At 47.7% G+C, this 19,159-nt stretch overlaps 1 protein-coding gene across 1 annotated transcript in view; it reads right to left on the reverse strand.

The window, feature by feature from the left end:
• Window positions 1-18,735, reverse strand: part of SPTB (spectrin beta, erythrocytic) — a gene marked incomplete at both ends in the record, with an annotated part of 66,992 nt that extends 48,257 nt beyond the window's left edge. The window contains 2 exons of the mRNA XM_079698831.1: window positions 624-775; window positions 18,588-18,735. Of these exons, the coding sequence (XP_079554957.1) occupies window positions 624-775; window positions 18,588-18,735 (300 nt within the window). The remainder of the gene's footprint in view (window positions 1-623; window positions 776-18,587) is intronic.
• Window positions 18,736-19,159: the final 424 nt, after the last annotated feature.

The following is a 19,159-nucleotide window of genomic DNA, read 5'->3' on the forward strand; positions in this document are numbered from 1 at the left end:
CAAGGAGGATGAGGGTGGGCCCACTGCAGGCCAGTCACAGATAACCAGATGCCAAGGGGAGAAAGTCAAGAGCTCTGCATGGCTTCTGGGAGGAGCATGAAGGGGTGGGAGTGGCCAGAGGAGGCAAGAAATTCTGAAATGTTTCAGCAAAATTAACAAAAGTTTTGATGATATATTAGATGGAAAGCCAGGCATTTATGCTGGGACATATTTAGATGAACACGTTCAGGGAACCCAGTCAGCCACACGGACACCTCACATCATTAGTACTGAAACCTCCCAAAGGAATAGGGAGAGGGCTTCCCTGGTGGCGCAGTGGTTGAGAGTCTGCCTGCCGATGCAGGGGACACGGGTTCGTGCCCCGGTCCAGGAAGATCCCACATGCCGCGGAGCGGCTGGGCCCATGAGCCATGGCCGCTGAGCCTGCGCATCCGGAGCCTGTGCTCCGCAACGGGAGAGGCCACAACAGTGAGAGGCCCGCGTACCGCAAAAAAAAAAAAAAAAAAAAAAAAAGAATAGGGAGAAACCTTGGAAGGCCATGAGAACTGGAGAGGCCCCCAGACCATGTCTTTCCTGAACAGGGGCAGAGCAGCAGCCACAGGGCCTGGGGAAAGGAGCTTTACCAGCATCTCTCCAGAGAGCACTTCCAGCAGCTTGATGAGCATCCTCCCATCCCGCAGGTCCTTGTAGAGGTCAGTGATGCGGCAGGACACTCGCGCCAGGTGCGAGTTCACCCATTTTGTGAAGGTTTTCTTCTGAACAACTTCCCGCTCATCTGGGTGGGGAGAAGAGCCTTGCGTGAGGTGCCTGAGGTTGGCAGGGTCCATTTGCAATGTGACATGGGGCTGAAGGGTTTTTCACCTTAACCCCAGAGTTGCCCCATCCCTGGCAGAGGAGGTCGATGTATCTATTCCATCCCCTTCTGAGGAGCATTTCTAACCAGAGCGTAGCCTTTTGGCTTCACAGGTCCATGTGCCATGACTGGGGCAATGAAGAGGTAACTTCCACCATCACGGTATCAAGACACCCCTAATCCAGTCACCTGCTTCCCTGTGCGCATCAGAATGCTCTGGACCACTGGGCCAGCGAGCTCAGAATTCAATGCCAGGTTCACCCGTCCACCCATCCAACAAATATTCCCTCTGCCTAGAATGCTCTCTCTCGGACACTCCACCCCTCACCCCGTTCACCTAACTCCTAGTCATCCTTTAGGAGTCAGTGGAAACAGTGCTTCTCCAGGAACCTAAGCTCTCGCCTAGGTTCTGTCTCCCCTTGTGTGCCCCGACCCCTGCATCTGCATTTCTCATTTCTCTCTCCTCATACTCAGATTAGTTGAAAGTCTGTCTTTCCTGCAAGACTGCAGGCTCCTTGAGCCCAGCAAAATCTGTCTGTCTTGTTCACTTCTAAATCCCCAAGGCCTGGAGTCTGGCATGCAGTAGGTCTCCAGAGCTGTACTGTAGCTGACTGTGCAGAGGTTTATTCAGCTCCTACGCCAGGCCTGCTGATACATAAAAGTAAAACAAACTGCCTGCCCTCAAGGAGCTGCTGGTAGGTAGAGGAGAAAGATGAGCATGGAAACAGTGAGGTCACGTGGAATGTGTGATCCACGTAGGGTGAAGGGTAGTGGGGGCTTGGGCTGGGGGCTGTGCATGGCACTAAGCTCTCCTTCTCTCCCGCAGAATGGCAGGCAGGATTTTCCATCTTCAGACCTGGGAAGCTGACATGCCACCCCCAGCCTAAATCAGCCTCGGCCCAAACCAAGCTTCCAGCCCAGGCTGTACCAGTTCGGGTGGGCTACCTTTTAACACCTCTGTTAAAATAAATACAGGGTACTGTAAAATAAATGCTGGTACCTGTATGGTTAGGGCTGGGAAGCTTGATCAAGATGCTGGAGAGAGGACAGAGGCTGGGATAGCAGAAAGAATGGGGACAGGGTGAAAGAGAGAGAGAAGAGGGGCAGAAAAGATAGAAACAGGAAGAGAAGTTTGCTTTAGTGAACAGTCTGTGGCAACCTGCTTCTGGGCACTCTGGCGGAGGATTCTAGGCAGGAGATGACCTGGCCATGTGGTCGTGGGCCTGGTCCCTGGGGAGGCCATGGAGGGTCCCTGGGGAGAGTGTGTTCAGATTGGTCACAGCCAGGGCAGACTCCGAGCAGTCCAGCCAGGAGGGACTGTCAGTGCCGTGCGAACAAGCTAAACGTCTGCTCAGCTGAGCCCAAACTGTGGAACGGTTGGCTTCTTAAATTATTAAATGTCTGACTTAATAACAACAAAAAGGGGAGCCCAGCCAGCATGGCCTCGAGGGTATAAGACTGGCAGTTTCTGAGGCTCACAGCATCAAATTCCTTCCTACCTCAGGGCTATTTTGGTGTTAGGAACTCAGACCCCTTATTTGCTTATTCATTCATTCAGCAATTGTTCACTGTACAGCTGTTAGGTGCCAGGCTCTGGGTAGAGGGGGAGGCAGCCAAGGACAGGAAGGAGCCCCCATCCTTGACGCAAACTCCATTATAAATATGATGAGTGCTGGAGTCACATGTAAAGAATTCTATGGAAGCCGTCTAAATAAGATTTCCAAGAAGAGCAAAAATACTACTAGTGACTATACAAATCTGTAATAAATATAAAATTAAAATGGCACTTGTTTGTTCTGGGCCTCTGGGCAAAGTTTCAGGGGGAAAAGCCCCCTTACTCTATTGGACCACTTCCCTGATTTCAAGGACTGCTTCAGCAAAATGTAACTAAAGTTCTGATGATATATTGGACAGAAAGCAATTGCGTTTATGCTGGAGCCTGTTTAGATTCAACAGAGCCAGCCTCAGTCCCACGATGCTCTCCCTAGAGACCGGATCTGTGCTGTAAGAGGCTAAGCCTTCCAACCGGTGGTGGAGCTTTGTTTAAGGGGCTGAAATTTGTTGCCCCTTTAGAGGTAAGTGTCTCAAAAAGTCAAAGTCCTTTCTTCCCATCTCCTTTTCCTGTCTTTAAGAATCTAAAGAGTTTATTATGTGGGTGCTGAGATGTGTTTATTTGTGCTCAGCAAAGTGTAAGGAAGAGCTGGGCCGTGGAATTTAATTCTAGGCTGCTGGGCTGGCACACACATCGGTGCAGATGTAAATCACCCTTAGATCTCTCCAGTTCTCAACACACAAATAACGGTCCCTGGGCCCCAAAATGCTGGAGCTGCAGGTTTAGAGCTCAGGTAGGTGGCCTCCTGGCTGCATTTTACTTGAAGGCAGGGGTGCAATTGCCCAGGAACCCCAGTACCCTAAAACAGTCTGCAGTGTTGAGACAGGGGAAAGATTCTGCGAGGCTCATGATGGTCATAAGGAGAGGAAGGCCGAGGGGTGGGGATTAATTTCCATCAGCTCATAGCCCTGGCTGCTCCGCATCGGCTCGCTCAGTGCATCCACTCCCAGCAGGCACTCAGTGGAGCCTTCTGAGTGCAGGAGAGGTGGGAGGACCGGAGTGTGTGGACAGGCCGCGGAGGCAGCTGAGCATTGGGCCTGCTGTCCCCAGGAGACCCGGGCCATCCTGCAGGGAACCACTGTGGAAAAGAGGCCTCAGCAAGGCCCTGCCATGGGCCAGGCCTTATTTCCAGAGCCCTAACCCTGCCAGTGAAGGGGAAGCGGGCAAGTCCACTAGCATGGCCTGAATCAAAGCTACCAGAACCTCAGAAAATACTCACGTCTCTGCAACCATCAAGCTCAGGGCCTCTCCATTGCTGCCTGTTCCTCTCCCCTTTCCTTCCTAGGCTGTGGCCAGCCTCCTTCTTCCCTACAAAACTCCCCTTCCTCTCTGACCAGTTAGCTAGACTCACTGTCTGGATATTGCGACCAAGTGCCCTTTCTTTTATGTCCCCCTTCAAAGGTTTAATTTAAGGTCAAATAAACCCAACAAAACTCAAGTGTTTACCCACTAATGAGTTCATACATGGAAAGTGCTTAAAACAGTAGCCAGCACACAGAAAGAAAGCTTGAGGTAAACATTAACTATCACTGTTATCATTGCTGCTCCTATCGTTACTGCCTATAGGGCCCAGATGCTGCAGGGAGCACGAGGCAGGCTCACTCTCCCCAAGGGCTTCGCAATCTAGTTGAGGAAACGAGACACAGACCCACAAATAGTTCTGCAACCACACAAGAGATAAAGGGCAGTTCATTTAATAATACAAAAGCTGTCACAAGGTAATATTGGATTTGTTACCAGATAAATGGCACATACAATAAATGGTCAGGGGTGAAAGAGGAGAGAGGTCATCTCCAATTGGGACACTCAAGGCGGGGCTCGTGAAGAAAACCACTTTGCACAGGCAGAAGAGGAAGGAGAGGAGCCACAAGACGGAATGCATAAAAGGATGGAGCTTGTTCAGGGGTTGCTGACTAGCTACAGGTAAGAAGAAAAACATGTAGAAAATAGGTTTTAAATCGGATGTGGAAAGCCTTGAAGGAAAAGCTAAGAAGTTTAGATTTAATCCTAGAGGTAAAAGGAGACACTAAAGGGGTGGCAGGATCCTTTCCTGAAATAGGAATTTGGAAAACCCCCAATGATAATAAAAAGACAAAACATTTCAGCTTAAATTTTAAAACAATTGTGTAAAATCCATATAAATCTATAAAGTCTCCCAAGGCACACCAAAGATTTGAACAATTGGAAAAATCACACCCAATTCTTGAATAGGAAAACTCAATATCATAAAGATGTCAATTTACCCTAAAGTTATATATTTAATATTATTTTTAAAATATTTATATTATATAATTTAAATTTTGGGGGAAACTAGACAAATGATTAGAAAACTCATTCTAAAAATAAACAAAAACAGGCTTCCCTGCTGGCACAGTGGTTGAGAATCTGCCTGCCAATGCAGGGGATATGGGTTTGATCCCTGGTCTGGGAAGATCCTACATGCCACAGAGCAACAAAGCCCGTGCGCCACAACTACCGAGCCTGCGTGCTGCAACTACTGAAGCCCGCACACCTAGAGCCCGTGCCCCACAACAAGAGAAGTCACTGCAATGAAAAGCCCGCACACTGCAACAACGAGTAGCCCCGGCTCACTGCAACTAGAGAAAGCCTGCGCACAGCAACAAAGACCCAACACAGCCAAAAATAAATAAAATAAATAAATGTATTAAATAAATAAAATAAACAAAAATAGCTAGGAAAGTTTCAGAAAAGAAGAGTAATAAAGGGTAACCCACATTCCCAGGTGTTTTTTCTAACAAATATTGAAGTATAGTATAAAGTTATAATAATGAAACTGTGTGGTACTAGCATATGAATATATAGACACATCAATGGAAGAGAAATAGTCCCAAGTATATATAGTCATTTAATATCTGATAAAGGTGGCACGTCAAATGTGAAGGGAAAAGATGGATTATTGGGTACAGGGTGTTGACAAAACTAGATGACCATCCAGGAAAAGTTAAGTTAAATTCATATCTCATACTCCAGGATAAATTTCACTGTGGTCAAAAATTGAAATGTAAAAAATAAAACCATAAAAATACCAAAATCGATCATAATAGAATGTTTTTTATAATGTTAGTGTAGGGAAGGGCCTTCTAACTCTGAAACAAAATCCAAAAACCATAAAATAAAAGATTGAAAGTTCAACTGCATCAAAAAAAGTTCTGTGTGAGATATAATACCATAAGCAAAATCAAACAAACAAGGAAAATTATCTGTAACTCATATCACAAAGGGCTAACTTACCTAGTATGTAAAGAACATCTACAGATTAATAAGGAAAAAGATCAATAATCCAATAGCAAAATGGACTAAGAATGTGAACAAAGAGTTAATAGAAAAAAATTATAAAAGTCTCTTAAATGTATAAAAAGTTGTCCAGGCTATTCATAATAGAAGTACAAATTACAAGTATACACATACACACAAACTTAATACACAGTCCTTAATTAGTTTGAACAAACTAATCATAAAAGACATCTTTGAGACAACTGGGAAAATTTGAATATTAAGTTGGTATTAAATTGTATTATGGAATTCTTAATTATATTAGGTGTAATAACAGAATTATAGCTAGGTGGGAAATGCTCTTGTTATTCAGATATTCATACTAAAGTATTATGATAAATTAAGTATTATAGTAAAATGTCATGATAATCTTCAATTTACTTTAAAAATACCCCTACCCCAAAATGGACAAGCAAATATGGCCAAATATTAACAGTTAAATCAAGGTGATGATTCTTTGTACTTTTTCTCTACTTTCTTGCATGTTTTAAAATTTTGATACTAAAAGTCCAAAAGCGAAATGAAAGTACATCAAGACACTATGTTTCACTTATCAGATGCACAAAGATCCAAAAGTGTGATAAAATACCACATTGGCAAGGATGCAGGGGAAAAAACATTCATACGCTGCTGGAGAGGGTATAAAAGGCAATTTGGCAAGACGGATCAGAATTACAACTATAGATACTTTTGGACCCAGTAATTCCACTTCTAGGAATTTATCCTTCAGATAGACATACATTTACAAAATGATCTACATACAAGTTTATTCATTGCATTTTTGGAAATAGCAGGAGATTGGAAACAGCCTAAATGTCCACCAATAGAGGACTGGTTAAATTAAAATTATATGTCCATACAATGGAATACTATATCTGTAAAAAGAATGAGAAGGCTACTTGTGTACTAATATAAAACAATCTTCAAGATACATTGGGTGGGGGGACTTTCCTGGTGACACAGTGGTTAAGAATGCAGGGGACATGGGTCGAGCCCTGGTCCGGGAAAATCCCATATGCCGTGGAGCAACTAAGCCCGTGTGCCACAACTACTGAGCCTGTCCTCTAGAGCCTACAAGCCACAACTACTGAGCCCACGTGCTGCAACTACTGAAGCCCACGGGCCTAGAGCCCGTGCTCTGCAACAAGAGAAGCCACTGCAATGAGAAGCCCACACACCGCAACAAAGAATAGCCCCCACTTGCCACAACTAGAGAAAGCTCACACACAGCAACGAAGACCCAATGCAGCCAAAAATAAATAAAATAAAATAAAGAAAGATACGCTGGGTGGGGAAAAAAGAACAATAAGGGACAACATATGGTGAAAAAAAAGCTGAGAAAAACAATATAGACCATTTGCTAATATATGCATAAAACATTCCTGGAAAGATACATGAAAAACTGATAACACTGGCTGTGGGAAAAGAACTGGGTCTGGAGGACTGAGATGGGAATGAAACTGATTTGCCCTTCTGTATCTTTTGAGTTTTACCCACTGGGTGTCTATATCACTTATTCAATACAGAAATACACTTTTCTTTTCTTTTTTTAAAATGAGCCAGTTTTCCAAGGCTTTATCCGTTTGTAGAACACATGGAAATATATTAACAATCATCATTTTTTTTTTGGCTGCACTGCACAGCTTGCGGGATCTTAGTTCCCCGACCGACCGGGGATTGAATCTGGGCTCCTTGCAGTGGAAGTGCAGAGTCCTAGCTACTGGACCGCCAGGGAATTCCCACACTTTTCTTTTCCTAAAGAAAATATTGAACTTTTTCTCACCCTCTTCTCCAAGATAGTTTAGTTCCTTTGTGCACCCCCGCGCCAGGGACTTTTCACCCGACAAAAATCATAAGCATAGTTAACCGCCTGAGCCCACGAGAGAGGTGGAAGGGAGAGGGAGAAGGTTTATGAGCTGAGAACACTCCTGTGACACCCTCCCCGCCCTGGGACAGAGCCTGGGAGTGAGGTCTGTGGGTCTTGAGGGCAGCGAGGTACACTCTGCCCCACTGCGGCCACACAGCCACGCTAAGGACTTGCCCTCTAGAATATTCCCTACAGAGGTATCAAAGCACACACCTCCCCTTAGGGTCAAGGCTCTTTCCTTCTCTTGTGTTGCACTTCTCCAGACTTCCTCTTGGTTCTTCCTTCAACCTCCCTCCACCATTCTTGCCAGTAGCACAGTAGCTGCTGGCCCCGCCCACTCTGGTACCTGCTCTACCTCCTGAAGTCATGGACATCCTGGAAGTTTGTCATTAAAAGTCCCCAGTGGGGCTGTTATAAAAATAAGAGCCTTTTACCCATTGGCTGTTCTTGAGCTAAATGGTAAAGCTGAAATATCTTATCTTTGGAAACAGTCACCCAGTTCTAGGCCCATCTATTTATTCCTGCCATGGCTTCCTGTAAAATTCCTTGACCGTTTCATGCCTCTCCCTCTTTTCTCTGTTAAAAATCTGCTCTCAAAAGTAGAGAATAGCAGCCTATATATGAAAAAGGTGGGAGAAGACCTTTCAATGGCAAGAAAGGATATTATAATACATTTTGAGGGAAAATTCAGATTATAAAACCACATGCATAATATGAACCCAATATTGCAGACCTATATGCATAGATTCATAGAAAAAAGTTAATGTTGGGCTATGTTATAGCTGGGTATTAAGACTGTGGGTGACATTTTTTTGCTTATCTATGGTTACTAAAATATCTGTAATGAACATGTATTACTTTTATAGTAAGAAACGACAGCTGTCATGAAGAAAAATAGGGTATAAAACTCAAACCCCGAGGAATAAATGACTGATGAAAATCAAATAGGTATCCTTCTTGAGCAAGTCTGTATTTTTACCAGCACATGGCTTTAAGCTATCAGTAAAGCTAGGTGGTCAGAAAGGCAAGTGGGAGAAAAGGCACCATGGGAGGCCATGGACCACTAGCCTGGGCCTGGAAACAAGCATTTAATGTTGAGCCCTTTGCAGGTTTACAACTTGGGATTTCCCTCCTTCTCATGTCAGGAAGCCAAGAGCTTAGGGAACCTGAGCAAGGGATACTTTAACTCCCATGAACTTGTGACAAACCTCAATGATACAGATGCCAATCCATTATAAAGCCTAGCATGGGGCAGACCCTCAGGGACACATCATAAATGATGATGCTGGCACAAATTCTACTCTTCCTGTTTAGTTTGGAGAGGAATTTTTCTTTCAACCAATCAACTTTCATTACACTGGTATTGTGAACAGCAAGAACATAGTTCTCCTGCCCATAAGGATTTAAGATCCAACTAGGGTTGATCCTAAGAGAGAACTTTAAGATGCTTACTACATATGCAAATGAATGTTTGAATATATACATACTCTTTGATGTGTAAGAATGAAGCACACAAGACTGACTCTAAAAGCGATCAGAGTTGAACACTAAGATGCTGGTTAACTAGATCTGGGTACATTAATACAAAGGAAGACTATACAGCCATGAAAATTATAATCTGCATGTTTACAGACATGAAAAAATATGCATAATATATTGCTCAGTGAAAAACATTCTAAGATTATAGATAATATTAATATTTATACATATACATGCACAGTCATATATCCATAGGCATTACAATATCTATATGGGATATTAACAATGTCTCTAGTTTTCTCTTTTTTATCTGCTTTTCTAATCTTTTCTACACTAAATATATATTCTTGTGTATTAAAATGTTTAAAGATACAAAAGCAATCACCCTATTTTTTTTTTTTTTTTTTTTTTTTTTTGCGGTATGTGGGCCTCTCACTGTTGTGGCCTCTCCCGTTGCGGAGCACAGGCTCCGGACGCGCAGACTCAGCGGCCATGGCTCACAGGCCCAGCCGCTCCGCGGCATGTGGGATCTTCCCAGACCGGGGCACGAACCCGTTTCCCCTGCATCGGCAGGCGGACTCTCAACCACTGCGCCACCAGGGAAGCCCAATCACCCTATTTTTTAAAAAAATAGTTTTTATATATTATAGGAAAAGAGAAGTTATCATAGAACAGTTTAAATTAAAAAAAATTTTTTTGAAGAAGACTAGTTTTGATCTGGGACTTGAAGATGATAATGGTTTTAGAATGGCAGGGAAGGAAAGAGGGGTCTTGTTCAAAGCCTCTGGTGGAAACTGGCAAATGTGTATTTGTGGGTGCATGTGTGCATGTAGGTATGCAGGTGCATGTTTTGGGGGTGAGGGAGAGAAGCAGTTAACGCATCAGAGCAAAGAAGTCAAAGGACAGTCTAGGGGGGCTTCCCTGGTGGCGCAGTGGTTGAGAGTCTGCCTGCCGATGCAGGGGACGTGGGTTTGTGCCCCGGTCCGGGAGGATCCCATATGCCGCGGAGCGGCTGGGCCCGTGAGCCATGGTCGCTGAGCCTGCGCGTCTGGACCCTGTGCTCCGCAACGGGAGAGGCCACAACAGCAAGAGGCCCGCGTACAGCAAAACAAAACAAAACAAAAAAAGGACAGTCTAGGGAATCTGAACTTTATACTCTGGGAAAAGAAGAGCCAGATAAAGTGACATTTCACTAAAAATTTGTTGGAGGATAAAGATTCTAAGTGCCCTGCACAAATGGGATTGGACAGGGGAGAGGCTGGAGCCCGGGAAACCAGCTTGGAGGTGGCTGCAAAAGTCTGTTTGAGGTGCCGTGGCCCCACTAACGTGAACTATGGAAATACGGACAGGCACTGATCTGGACAGCATCACAGAACAAGGGTCATTTAGCCCTGGCAGGTGACAGCATTTGGAGGCTGTAAGACAGAAGTAAAAATGAGTTCAGGGTTTTGATCAAAGAGGCTCTAGAGGCTGCTGGTGAAAGCAAAACTTTCCCATTCCGATGTATCAGGTGGGGTGTGGAGGGGGAGATCATACAGGTCTGAAGGACATTCAAGAAAGCTCAAGTGCTGTAGCCTCAACAGCACAGGGCTGATTTTAACACCCTGGGATTCCAGTCTTGTCCTGGCACTTCCTGCCATGTGACCTCCCTCATCTATAAAGGGGATGGTGATAGCTATACTTTGCCTACTTCAGAGTGGCTGAAGGGTCAGTGAGATCATCTGGTTAGAAAGCACCTAGAACACTAAGCAGCTGTATAAACACCAAGCACTGTTGCCATGCACACAGGTGGTGGCTGCATGGAGAGATGACACTCGCTGAGAACACAAGGCTGCAGAAGTCAAGATGGTCCAGGAACCCAGCCTCAGCCTAGCCTTTAATAAACAGAGAGAATTTCTGGAGAACCCACTGATTTACTGAAAAGGATCAATTCCCTTCCCCGAAGCCAGGAGCCAAAGCTCCTCGGTTCAGGGTAAAGGCATGTGGTTAGCGCTACCTCAAGGGAGCTTCTTCCCAGGCTACGAGCTGGGAAGACCTCCCGCGTCAAGCCCCTTGTGTTATAGGTGAGGAAACTAAGGCCTGGAGGAGCAGAAAAGTAAGTTGGCCAAGGTCACCTCACTGGGGAAACTCCGTGATAGCCGCAGGAGGACAGAAGAATGACGTGGTGGGGATGGACCACTTTCTGCTCCCTGTGGCCACCAAGCTGACCCTCATTGCCACCTTCTCTTTCCTGGACTCTTGTGCAGCCTCTCCACAACCTGTTCTCCCCATTGAGGCCAGAGTGATCTTTCAAAGCTAAACATAACCATGTCACTTCTTTGTGAAAAGCACTTTCATGGGTTGGGACAAGTGCCATCCATCCAGCCCTTTACTAAAGGCCACAGCCCCTGTCCTGAGAGCCTATAGCTCTCCCTGCTAAAGGCTCCCACCCTTTGACCCTTCAACTCTGCCACTCCTTTGCAAATAATCCCCTCATTAAACTCCTCAGCCACCGCTTTTGAGTTACCTGCTGCTTGGCCAAGATACCCATGGCCTTTAAGGCCCCCATGATGTGGCTCCTGTCTGCCCCTCCTGTCTCCACCCACCAGTCCACACTCTCACTAAAACAAGCCCCTACTCATCCTTCGGTGAGTTATAAGCTGTGGGTTATGTTATAAACGCACAGTTCCCAGTTAATAGCATTTATCATCATTTGTCATGACATACATGTCTATATGTACAAAGACACATGTGTGATTATCTGATCTATTTCTCACTAGACTGTAGAACAAGGTGCCCTGGTTGATCCAGTTTCCAGAGTCTGAAGGCCAAAGGGTTTGGAGGCAAAATTCTCCCAGAGACTAAGCTGCTGCCAGCCTCCCTGTCATTCTTTCTCAGTGACATGATAAAAAGGGAAAACGAACAGTTGCCACAGATGCTCTGAAAATGACACTCTTGGCATCTCTTCAGCCAAGCAGCACGCAGGGGGGACCCCATGGGGGGAGAAGGGAGGGAGTGCTGGCTGCTCCCAGGAGCCAAAAGCACAGCCCAGGCCTGGTGTCAGAACCTGCCCTTGGGAATGAAGCTGACAGCCCATAGGAATGTCCCAAAGATGGAGGAGGCTATTAACATGGCTCGCTCAGACTGTGCCGCACAGGGAGGGAACAGAGTCTCATTATTAACCTCGGTGTATTAATATTTGATAAAGCATCTTCATGATGATAGATAGCAGTCACCCAGAACAGGGGAACAGCTGTGGTTCTGCAAAGCATTCTCAAAGAGGAGGAACAGCTTTTATCAAGAGGGGACAATGGGAGAAAGTGTTATGTCCTGGGCAGGGGAAACTGCCCTGGACCACACAGTGAAGGTGGCACACTGGCCTCCCTCGTAGGTTGGTCTACACAGGTAAATGGCAGGTTTCTCTGCACAGTGGCCTGTCTCAGGGGAAGAAGGAGAACTCACAATGGCTGACCTCCAAGAGAGAGCTGCTGAGCCAATTATTTTTTTTCTTCTGACAGCACATTAAAATGATTGCTGATGATTAAAGATATTTCTGTGAATAGTACATTTTCCCAGTGTCTAGTCTCTAAATAGAACTCCACTCCATGTTTTGAAATCTGAGAAGAAAACATTTTAAAAATGTCTCGTTAATGACACCATCTTTGTTCTCACAGTTAGCTTAAGAGAGACATTTGGACCATGCACACCTGAGGCCTTGGTCTCCAGCAGCTGTTTTTGAAACTGTCAACTTAACAGGCTGCCAAGAAGCTGCTGACCCCTCCTGGCACAACTGTGATGGAATCCTGCTCTCTGAAAGAAATCATTCACCCTTTGGACACAAAGCCCTTCTCACACAACTGGGGCACCTGGGCTCAGAGTCATCCTGGTACAGGTGGGGTGAGACTAAGCATCACTTTTTGCCACCAGAGTCAGGAAGGAGTCCACACCACCCTCTCTGGGGAGTGCTTCCGGAGGGTCCAGGCTGGTGGGCAGGGAGTGCCAGGGTCTGAGGACCACTGTCCTAAAGCTCTGATGGAATACCTGCTGGTCACAGAACTTAACCTTGGGGCCTGGGCACAGTGGGTCTGGAAGACATTCAAGGTTCAGAGTGGCAGGAGCCATGTGCTTCAGAGTACAGGGACATGGCCTGCAGTGCACCCGCTGCCCTGTTGCATTCTCTGAATTGTCCTAAAGCAACCTCACCTCTGGCCTCACCTCATTTCTAGTAAGAAGGCTACAAAGAGAGAATGTGGAAAGGAAGCACGTCTCTAGTTTGAAACGTGACTTGGATTCTGATTTAAAGGCAAAAGCAGAGTGGGCTACACAATTTTGTGCATTTTGTCTTAAAAGGGAGGCTCTGTGTAGTCTGTCCCTTAGTAATTTTTCAATGAGCCAGAAAAGGGGAGAAAGGACGTGTCGGGTCCTCCCCTCCTCACAGCCTCCTCAGAGGCCCCAGCCTGCTTTCTGCACTGCAACCTTCCAGATGCCTCTGCACCAATGAGCTGCAAATCACGCAGCGGGAGGCACTTGGGATGCGGGGAGGCTGAGCTGTGTGCGTGCATAAGACAGGCAGGGGATGTGGGATGGAGGCTAATGCACAAGGTTTCTCTTTTCAGGGCATCTTTCTGTTGCCTTCCTCCAATCCCCCCCCACCCCCGCCGCCACCCAGTGCAGCCACATCTGCCCCGAGGCAGCATCCTCACCCAGATCACAGGGGTACACAACCAGGTGCGAGGGTGTGTGCAGGCAGAGGCCTCCTCTGGGATGAGGAAAGAGGGCACAAAGGGCAGGCATTCTGGCCGAAAATTCCCCGCAGCCTGCAGTGCTTCGTCCCTCATTCAGGCCCGCAAATGTTTGCCTAATGGCGCCCAGTATGAAGGACAGGAAATGGGGTGAGTGACGATGACGATGGCTCGAGGAGACACTGGGAGCTTTTTTTTTTTTTTTACTGAAACACGAAGGCTGGAACCTCTTGGAGAGATAGGAGCCTGGGCTTTCCAGCTGCTCCCTTCCTCTAACTTTCAAAGCAAGTCCGAAAAGTAGGAGGGTGCCAGAGGCAGTCACCAAAGCAGAGAATGGCCTCCAGTTCAGGAAGAAGCCCCAGGACTTAGCCCCCACTGAACCTCAGGAAGCGCTGCCAGCTTTAGAGGCTGACACTGAGAGCAACATCTGCCCGGCGACCTACCTGCAAATATTCCTGCTGGGCCCCCAACGCTCCCCTTGGCATGCCAAGGTCAAATCCATCCCCATCCAGGAGCCTCCTGCAGTGTTTTCTTACCCACCTCCCCTTTCACTTTAGTCAGGCTGATCCAGTTTCGAACCCAGAGTAATTCATTCTGGAGAGGAGTCAGGTATTTGTATACCAACGTGGCAGTTTCCAGGCAGAATAACCAGAGGGCTTGTTTATTTCGGCCCTGGGAGGAAGAGCCGTGAATGGTCTGAAAGGCTGAATAAGGAGTGCTTCCTTTGGAGCTGAGAGGAAGACAACGTAAGAGGTAGAATAGATGGAGTCCAGCTAACCTAATGCAAGTCTTCTAACCACAGGTCACTAGGCAGAGAGGGACGAGGAGGAGCTGCCACACTAGGAAGAGCATCTCACAAGGCCTCACTGTCCTCTGGTTTCTTGGGCCTTCCTGTCACCCAGCTGATGGCAGACACAGACCTGGGATCTAGGCTGGATGCCTTTGGAGAAAGATCTGCACAGCAGCGGGCTTCATCCCCATGGCCATTGGGTCCCTGGGGACCAAGCCAAGAGCTCGAAGTGCAAGCATTAGCCTAATTTCGCTGGTCCCTGGCTCTCTTTTCCAACCCAAGCCTTCTAAGATGAAGGAGGGTGGGGGTTAAGAGGGAAGAAACTGGCCCTGGAACAGGTCAAGGTAACTGGGACATTGACTGAGCTGATGAACTTGAATATCTGAAGTTGGGAGAAGAGAAGGGACAGAAAGATACTATTCCTGGGAGTTCCCTGGCGGTCCAGTGGTTAGGACTCAGCACTTCCACAGCCAAGGGCCCAGGTTCGATCCCTGGTTGGGGGACTAAGATCCCACAAGCCGCAAGGCCAAAAAAAAAAAAAGAAAGATACTATTCCTAAGAAGATTTCCTGTAAATACTAACATTCACCTAGTATTTTATTAATAAAATAACTTCCATAAACCTTATCTTACTTGATCTTCACAACAACCTTGGGAAAATACTACTGTCTTCATTGTGTAAAACAGGAGATTGGGGGCTTCCCTGGTGGCGCAGTGGTTAAGAATCCACCTGCCAATGTAGGGGACACAGGTTCGAGCCCTGGTCCGGGAAGATCCCACATGCCACGGAACAACTAAGCCCATGCGCCACAACTACTGAGCCTGTGCTCTAGAGCCTGCGAGCCACAACTACTGAGCCCCTGTGCCACAACTACTGAAGCCCGCGTGCCTAGAGCCAGTGCTCCCAACAAGAGAAGCCACCGCAATGAGAAGCCCGCACACCGCAACGAAGAGTAGCCACAGCTCGCAGCAACTAGAGAAAGCCTGCATGCAGCAACGAAGACCCAACGCAGCCAAAAATAAAATAAATTTATAAAAAGAAAAACCCAGGAGATTGACTGAACTGTCCTCCATGGCAATAGCATTAGCAGTGGAACTAAGACCTCAGTCTGGGTCTTGTGACATTTTCCTCCTCATCCCAGGACCTTCGATTTGAGATGGGAAAGACCAGGCCAACATCTCTAACGCTGCCATCTATACCTACAAAGCAGATCACCGCCATCTTTTAAGAAATACAGGGCTGCATGCCTTCCTTGCCGTAGTACTCCTGGGAGTGGGGGAGTGGCCTCAGAGCACGCTGGAGTAATAGGGACCAAAGGCAGCCTCTGCTTCCTAAGCCTCTTTGGAAAGGCTGACCCCGCCTAGACTGCCAAGGCAGCCCCAAAGTCGGCACTGAAGAGAAAAACGTCAAGAAGTTAAAACCAGTGGGGAGGTGGGTGTGGGAAACTGACGCTGCCTTTCTCTGCTCTGCCTACCCAGCCACTCTACTTTGGACATTCTCAAAGCTTTAGCTTCTCCCACAGGTCACTCAGAGTGGGCTCTCAGGAGAGAAATTCAGTAAACTGGTTAGGGTTTTCTTTGTTTTAAAAAATCCTGAATGGACCCCAAACTTGCATGTTTACTTGCAACTCTACGCTCTGTGGTTCCGCTCCTTCTGGGGGGCTTTCAGATGCTTTGATAGATGAGATGCACACTCATAGTGAGGAGCAGGCAAGGCTGATGGAGGCCCTTTCCTGCTCAACCCAGTTCCACCAGTTTCCCCGGCTGCGCATCCATCAGGCCAGGCTACCACACAGACCGGCCAACTGGACCAACTCTTAGCCCATCGGCCTGTCAGGACCACACACACCCTTCAATCCCCGGCCCCAGGGCCACCTCTTCCATAGACAAGTCCCTGATGCTCCCTGCATCTCCCCCTTTGTTCTCTCATTGCTATTTAATTATGTGTCTTTCCCATAGTTCTTCTCTAATTCTACTCATGCTAATTAATTATGAACATTGTTCATTTCCCTAATAGATCATAAACTCCTCAGAGACAGATACTATGTTGAATCCAACTCTGTGTTCCCCTCCTCTCCACCTTCATGTCTGGGTAGGAGTTTAGCTTTACACATAGTAGGAATGTGATTGATAATTGTTAAAATGGAATTTACCTTGATTTCTTAAAAAACAAGTTACCTGTGAAACACAAAAGACAGCCCCACTCCTCTAGCTGTTCTTTGGCAAACTTTATGGAACACAGTATCGCTCTCCCTCCAGCTGTATCCCAGGGTCACTGCAGCCAGACCCAGCCAGCATGAGACACAAAGAAGGTCACCAGACTGGCAAAGGCAGTTTGGTTATTTAAAGAGGTTAAAATTACATTGGGGTTGGTGCCATTATACATCCCCTAGGAAAACCAAGGAAGGATTTTGTGGGGTAAGGGATGGTGAGGAGGAGATGAAGGAAGAAGAAAGGGAGTTTCCTGCAAAGAGCAAGGACCAAAAGGGTGATGGCTGAGACCTGAAAAGATTCTCCACCGTGACAAGGGAATGAGCTACCCGATCCCTTTTACAGGGATGGGAAACCCAGAGGTGAAATGTCATCACAGCTTCAGAGGGGACCTGCTCATGACTCAAGGTCAGTTGGAGACCCAGACACTTGGGAACAGAGTGGAGGGAGAGAAGGTGGAAGGAACCTCAGAGAGGGCCACAAGGAACCTCAGAGAGGGCCATGAGCGAGGGGCAGTGGGAGAATCATCCCAGAGAGTGCTTATGGGAAAGCTGTGCCCTTCAAACAAGGCAGAAGATGGAACAATCAATGATGGGGGAAACGAGTCTGCTCTGGGCCGATCACTGGTGGAGCAGGTGAAGGAATCCACCCCTTTCCCAGTTTAGACCCATACACTACCCCATGTAACCCAAACTCTCTTTACTGGTCAAGGACTTAGGGTCAGAACATAGCTACCCTGGGCAGGGCTCCATGGGGGCAATGGTCACAGGGGTTGAAGGGGGGAAAAATCCCAAGAATCAGATCTCAGCCAGCAGGAGGAGGAGAAGCCATTTCCACGAGAGATTAAAGATTCCCTCTCTCTCTCCCTCTCTCTCTCTCTCCCCCTCTCTCTCAGACACACACACACACAAATCTATTGTGAACCTGCTAAGTAAAAATCTAATTCCAGGGACTTCCCTAGTGGCGCAGTGGTTAAGAATCCGCCTGCCAATGCAGGGGACACGGGTTCGAACCCTGGTCCGGGAAGATCCCACATGCCGTGGAGCAACTAAGCCCTTGCGCCACAACTACTGAGCCTGCGCTCTAGAGCCCGCGCTCCACAAGAGAAGCCACTGTAGTGAGAAGCCCGCGCACCGCAACGAAGAATAGCCCCCGCTCGCCGCAAGTAGAGAAAGCCTGCGTGCAGCGACGAAGACCCAACGCAGCCAAAGCTCAATAAATTAATTTTTTTAAAAATCTAATTCCAGTTTGATAAGAGGTTTAGTCCAGAAAATCCTCCTTTCTGAGGCAGTGTGGGGAAGACGTTATCTGTTCTCAGTTTCCTATCAAATCACCCTTTCCTTTCGGGACCACAGAGAAGATGACGACAGTTCCTCTATCCAGGACCAGGCGGGGGGTCGAGGTACATAATGAGGTCCATGCACCTCTGCCTGGCTGTCCCGCCCCTCACACACTCCTTTGCCCAGACCTTCTTTTACTTCTGACTTCGGACACAGGTCATTCAGGACAGAGGTTGAGGCCAAGGGCCCACCTGGCAGCACCTCACACCTGGGAGGAAGTGGGGGACACGTGGAGGAGAGGCTGCCTGATCTGTGCTCCCTCCCGAGGGGCCCTGGCCTCTGAGCCACGCAGCCATGTCTCCATCACCGCCCTGCTAGGGCTCATGCCAACGCACACAGAGGATTCACCACAGGCGGGAAGGGTAGTGAACCTCGGGATTAGGCGAGCGGCTCCCCTAACCGCCACGGCCCCAAAGAGTACCTGCCAAGGCCTTGATCCGGGACCTCTCAAAGAGCCTGGCTGAGCTGTTGTCATTATCCAGCTCATCGTCCGGGGCATCCCAGCGGGCATTGATCCGGCTGTACGGTGGCTGGTTGCCCACGTTTTCAAACTCCGTGGCCGATGTCATGTCAGCAGGCTCTCAGCAGCTACGCCTGCCTCAGTCTTCATGGAAGGGTCCCTGGGGGCGGACAGCAACATAGTCAGAGGGTTAGTGCCCACCCCCTTGGACTTTGTCTCAGGGGAAACTTATTTGGAGCGTCCAACAGGAGTAGATCCTTGTGGGAGCAGCACACGGTGCCCTCTGCCTGGCCATGCTTCCTACCCAGGGTCTCCAGGTTGTCAGGTATAAAATAATGCAGCAGCAGCAGCAACGGTAACGGTGGCAGTGGCGGTGGGGACGGAGAGCTGCATGCAGCAAGGGTCAGGACAGCCAGCAGGTGGAGACGTCAGTCGCAGGCAGGGCCGCTGCCTCCAAACCCACTGCCGCGGCCACCGAGGGGGCTGGCTCTCCTGGGAGCCAGAAGCTGGCATGGACGAGCTGGGAATAGCAG

This window comes from Hyperoodon ampullatus (assembly GCF_949752795.1).
Source record: "Hyperoodon ampullatus genome assembly, chromosome: 3".
NCBI lineage: Eukaryota > Metazoa > Chordata > Mammalia > Artiodactyla > Ziphiidae > Hyperoodon > Hyperoodon ampullatus.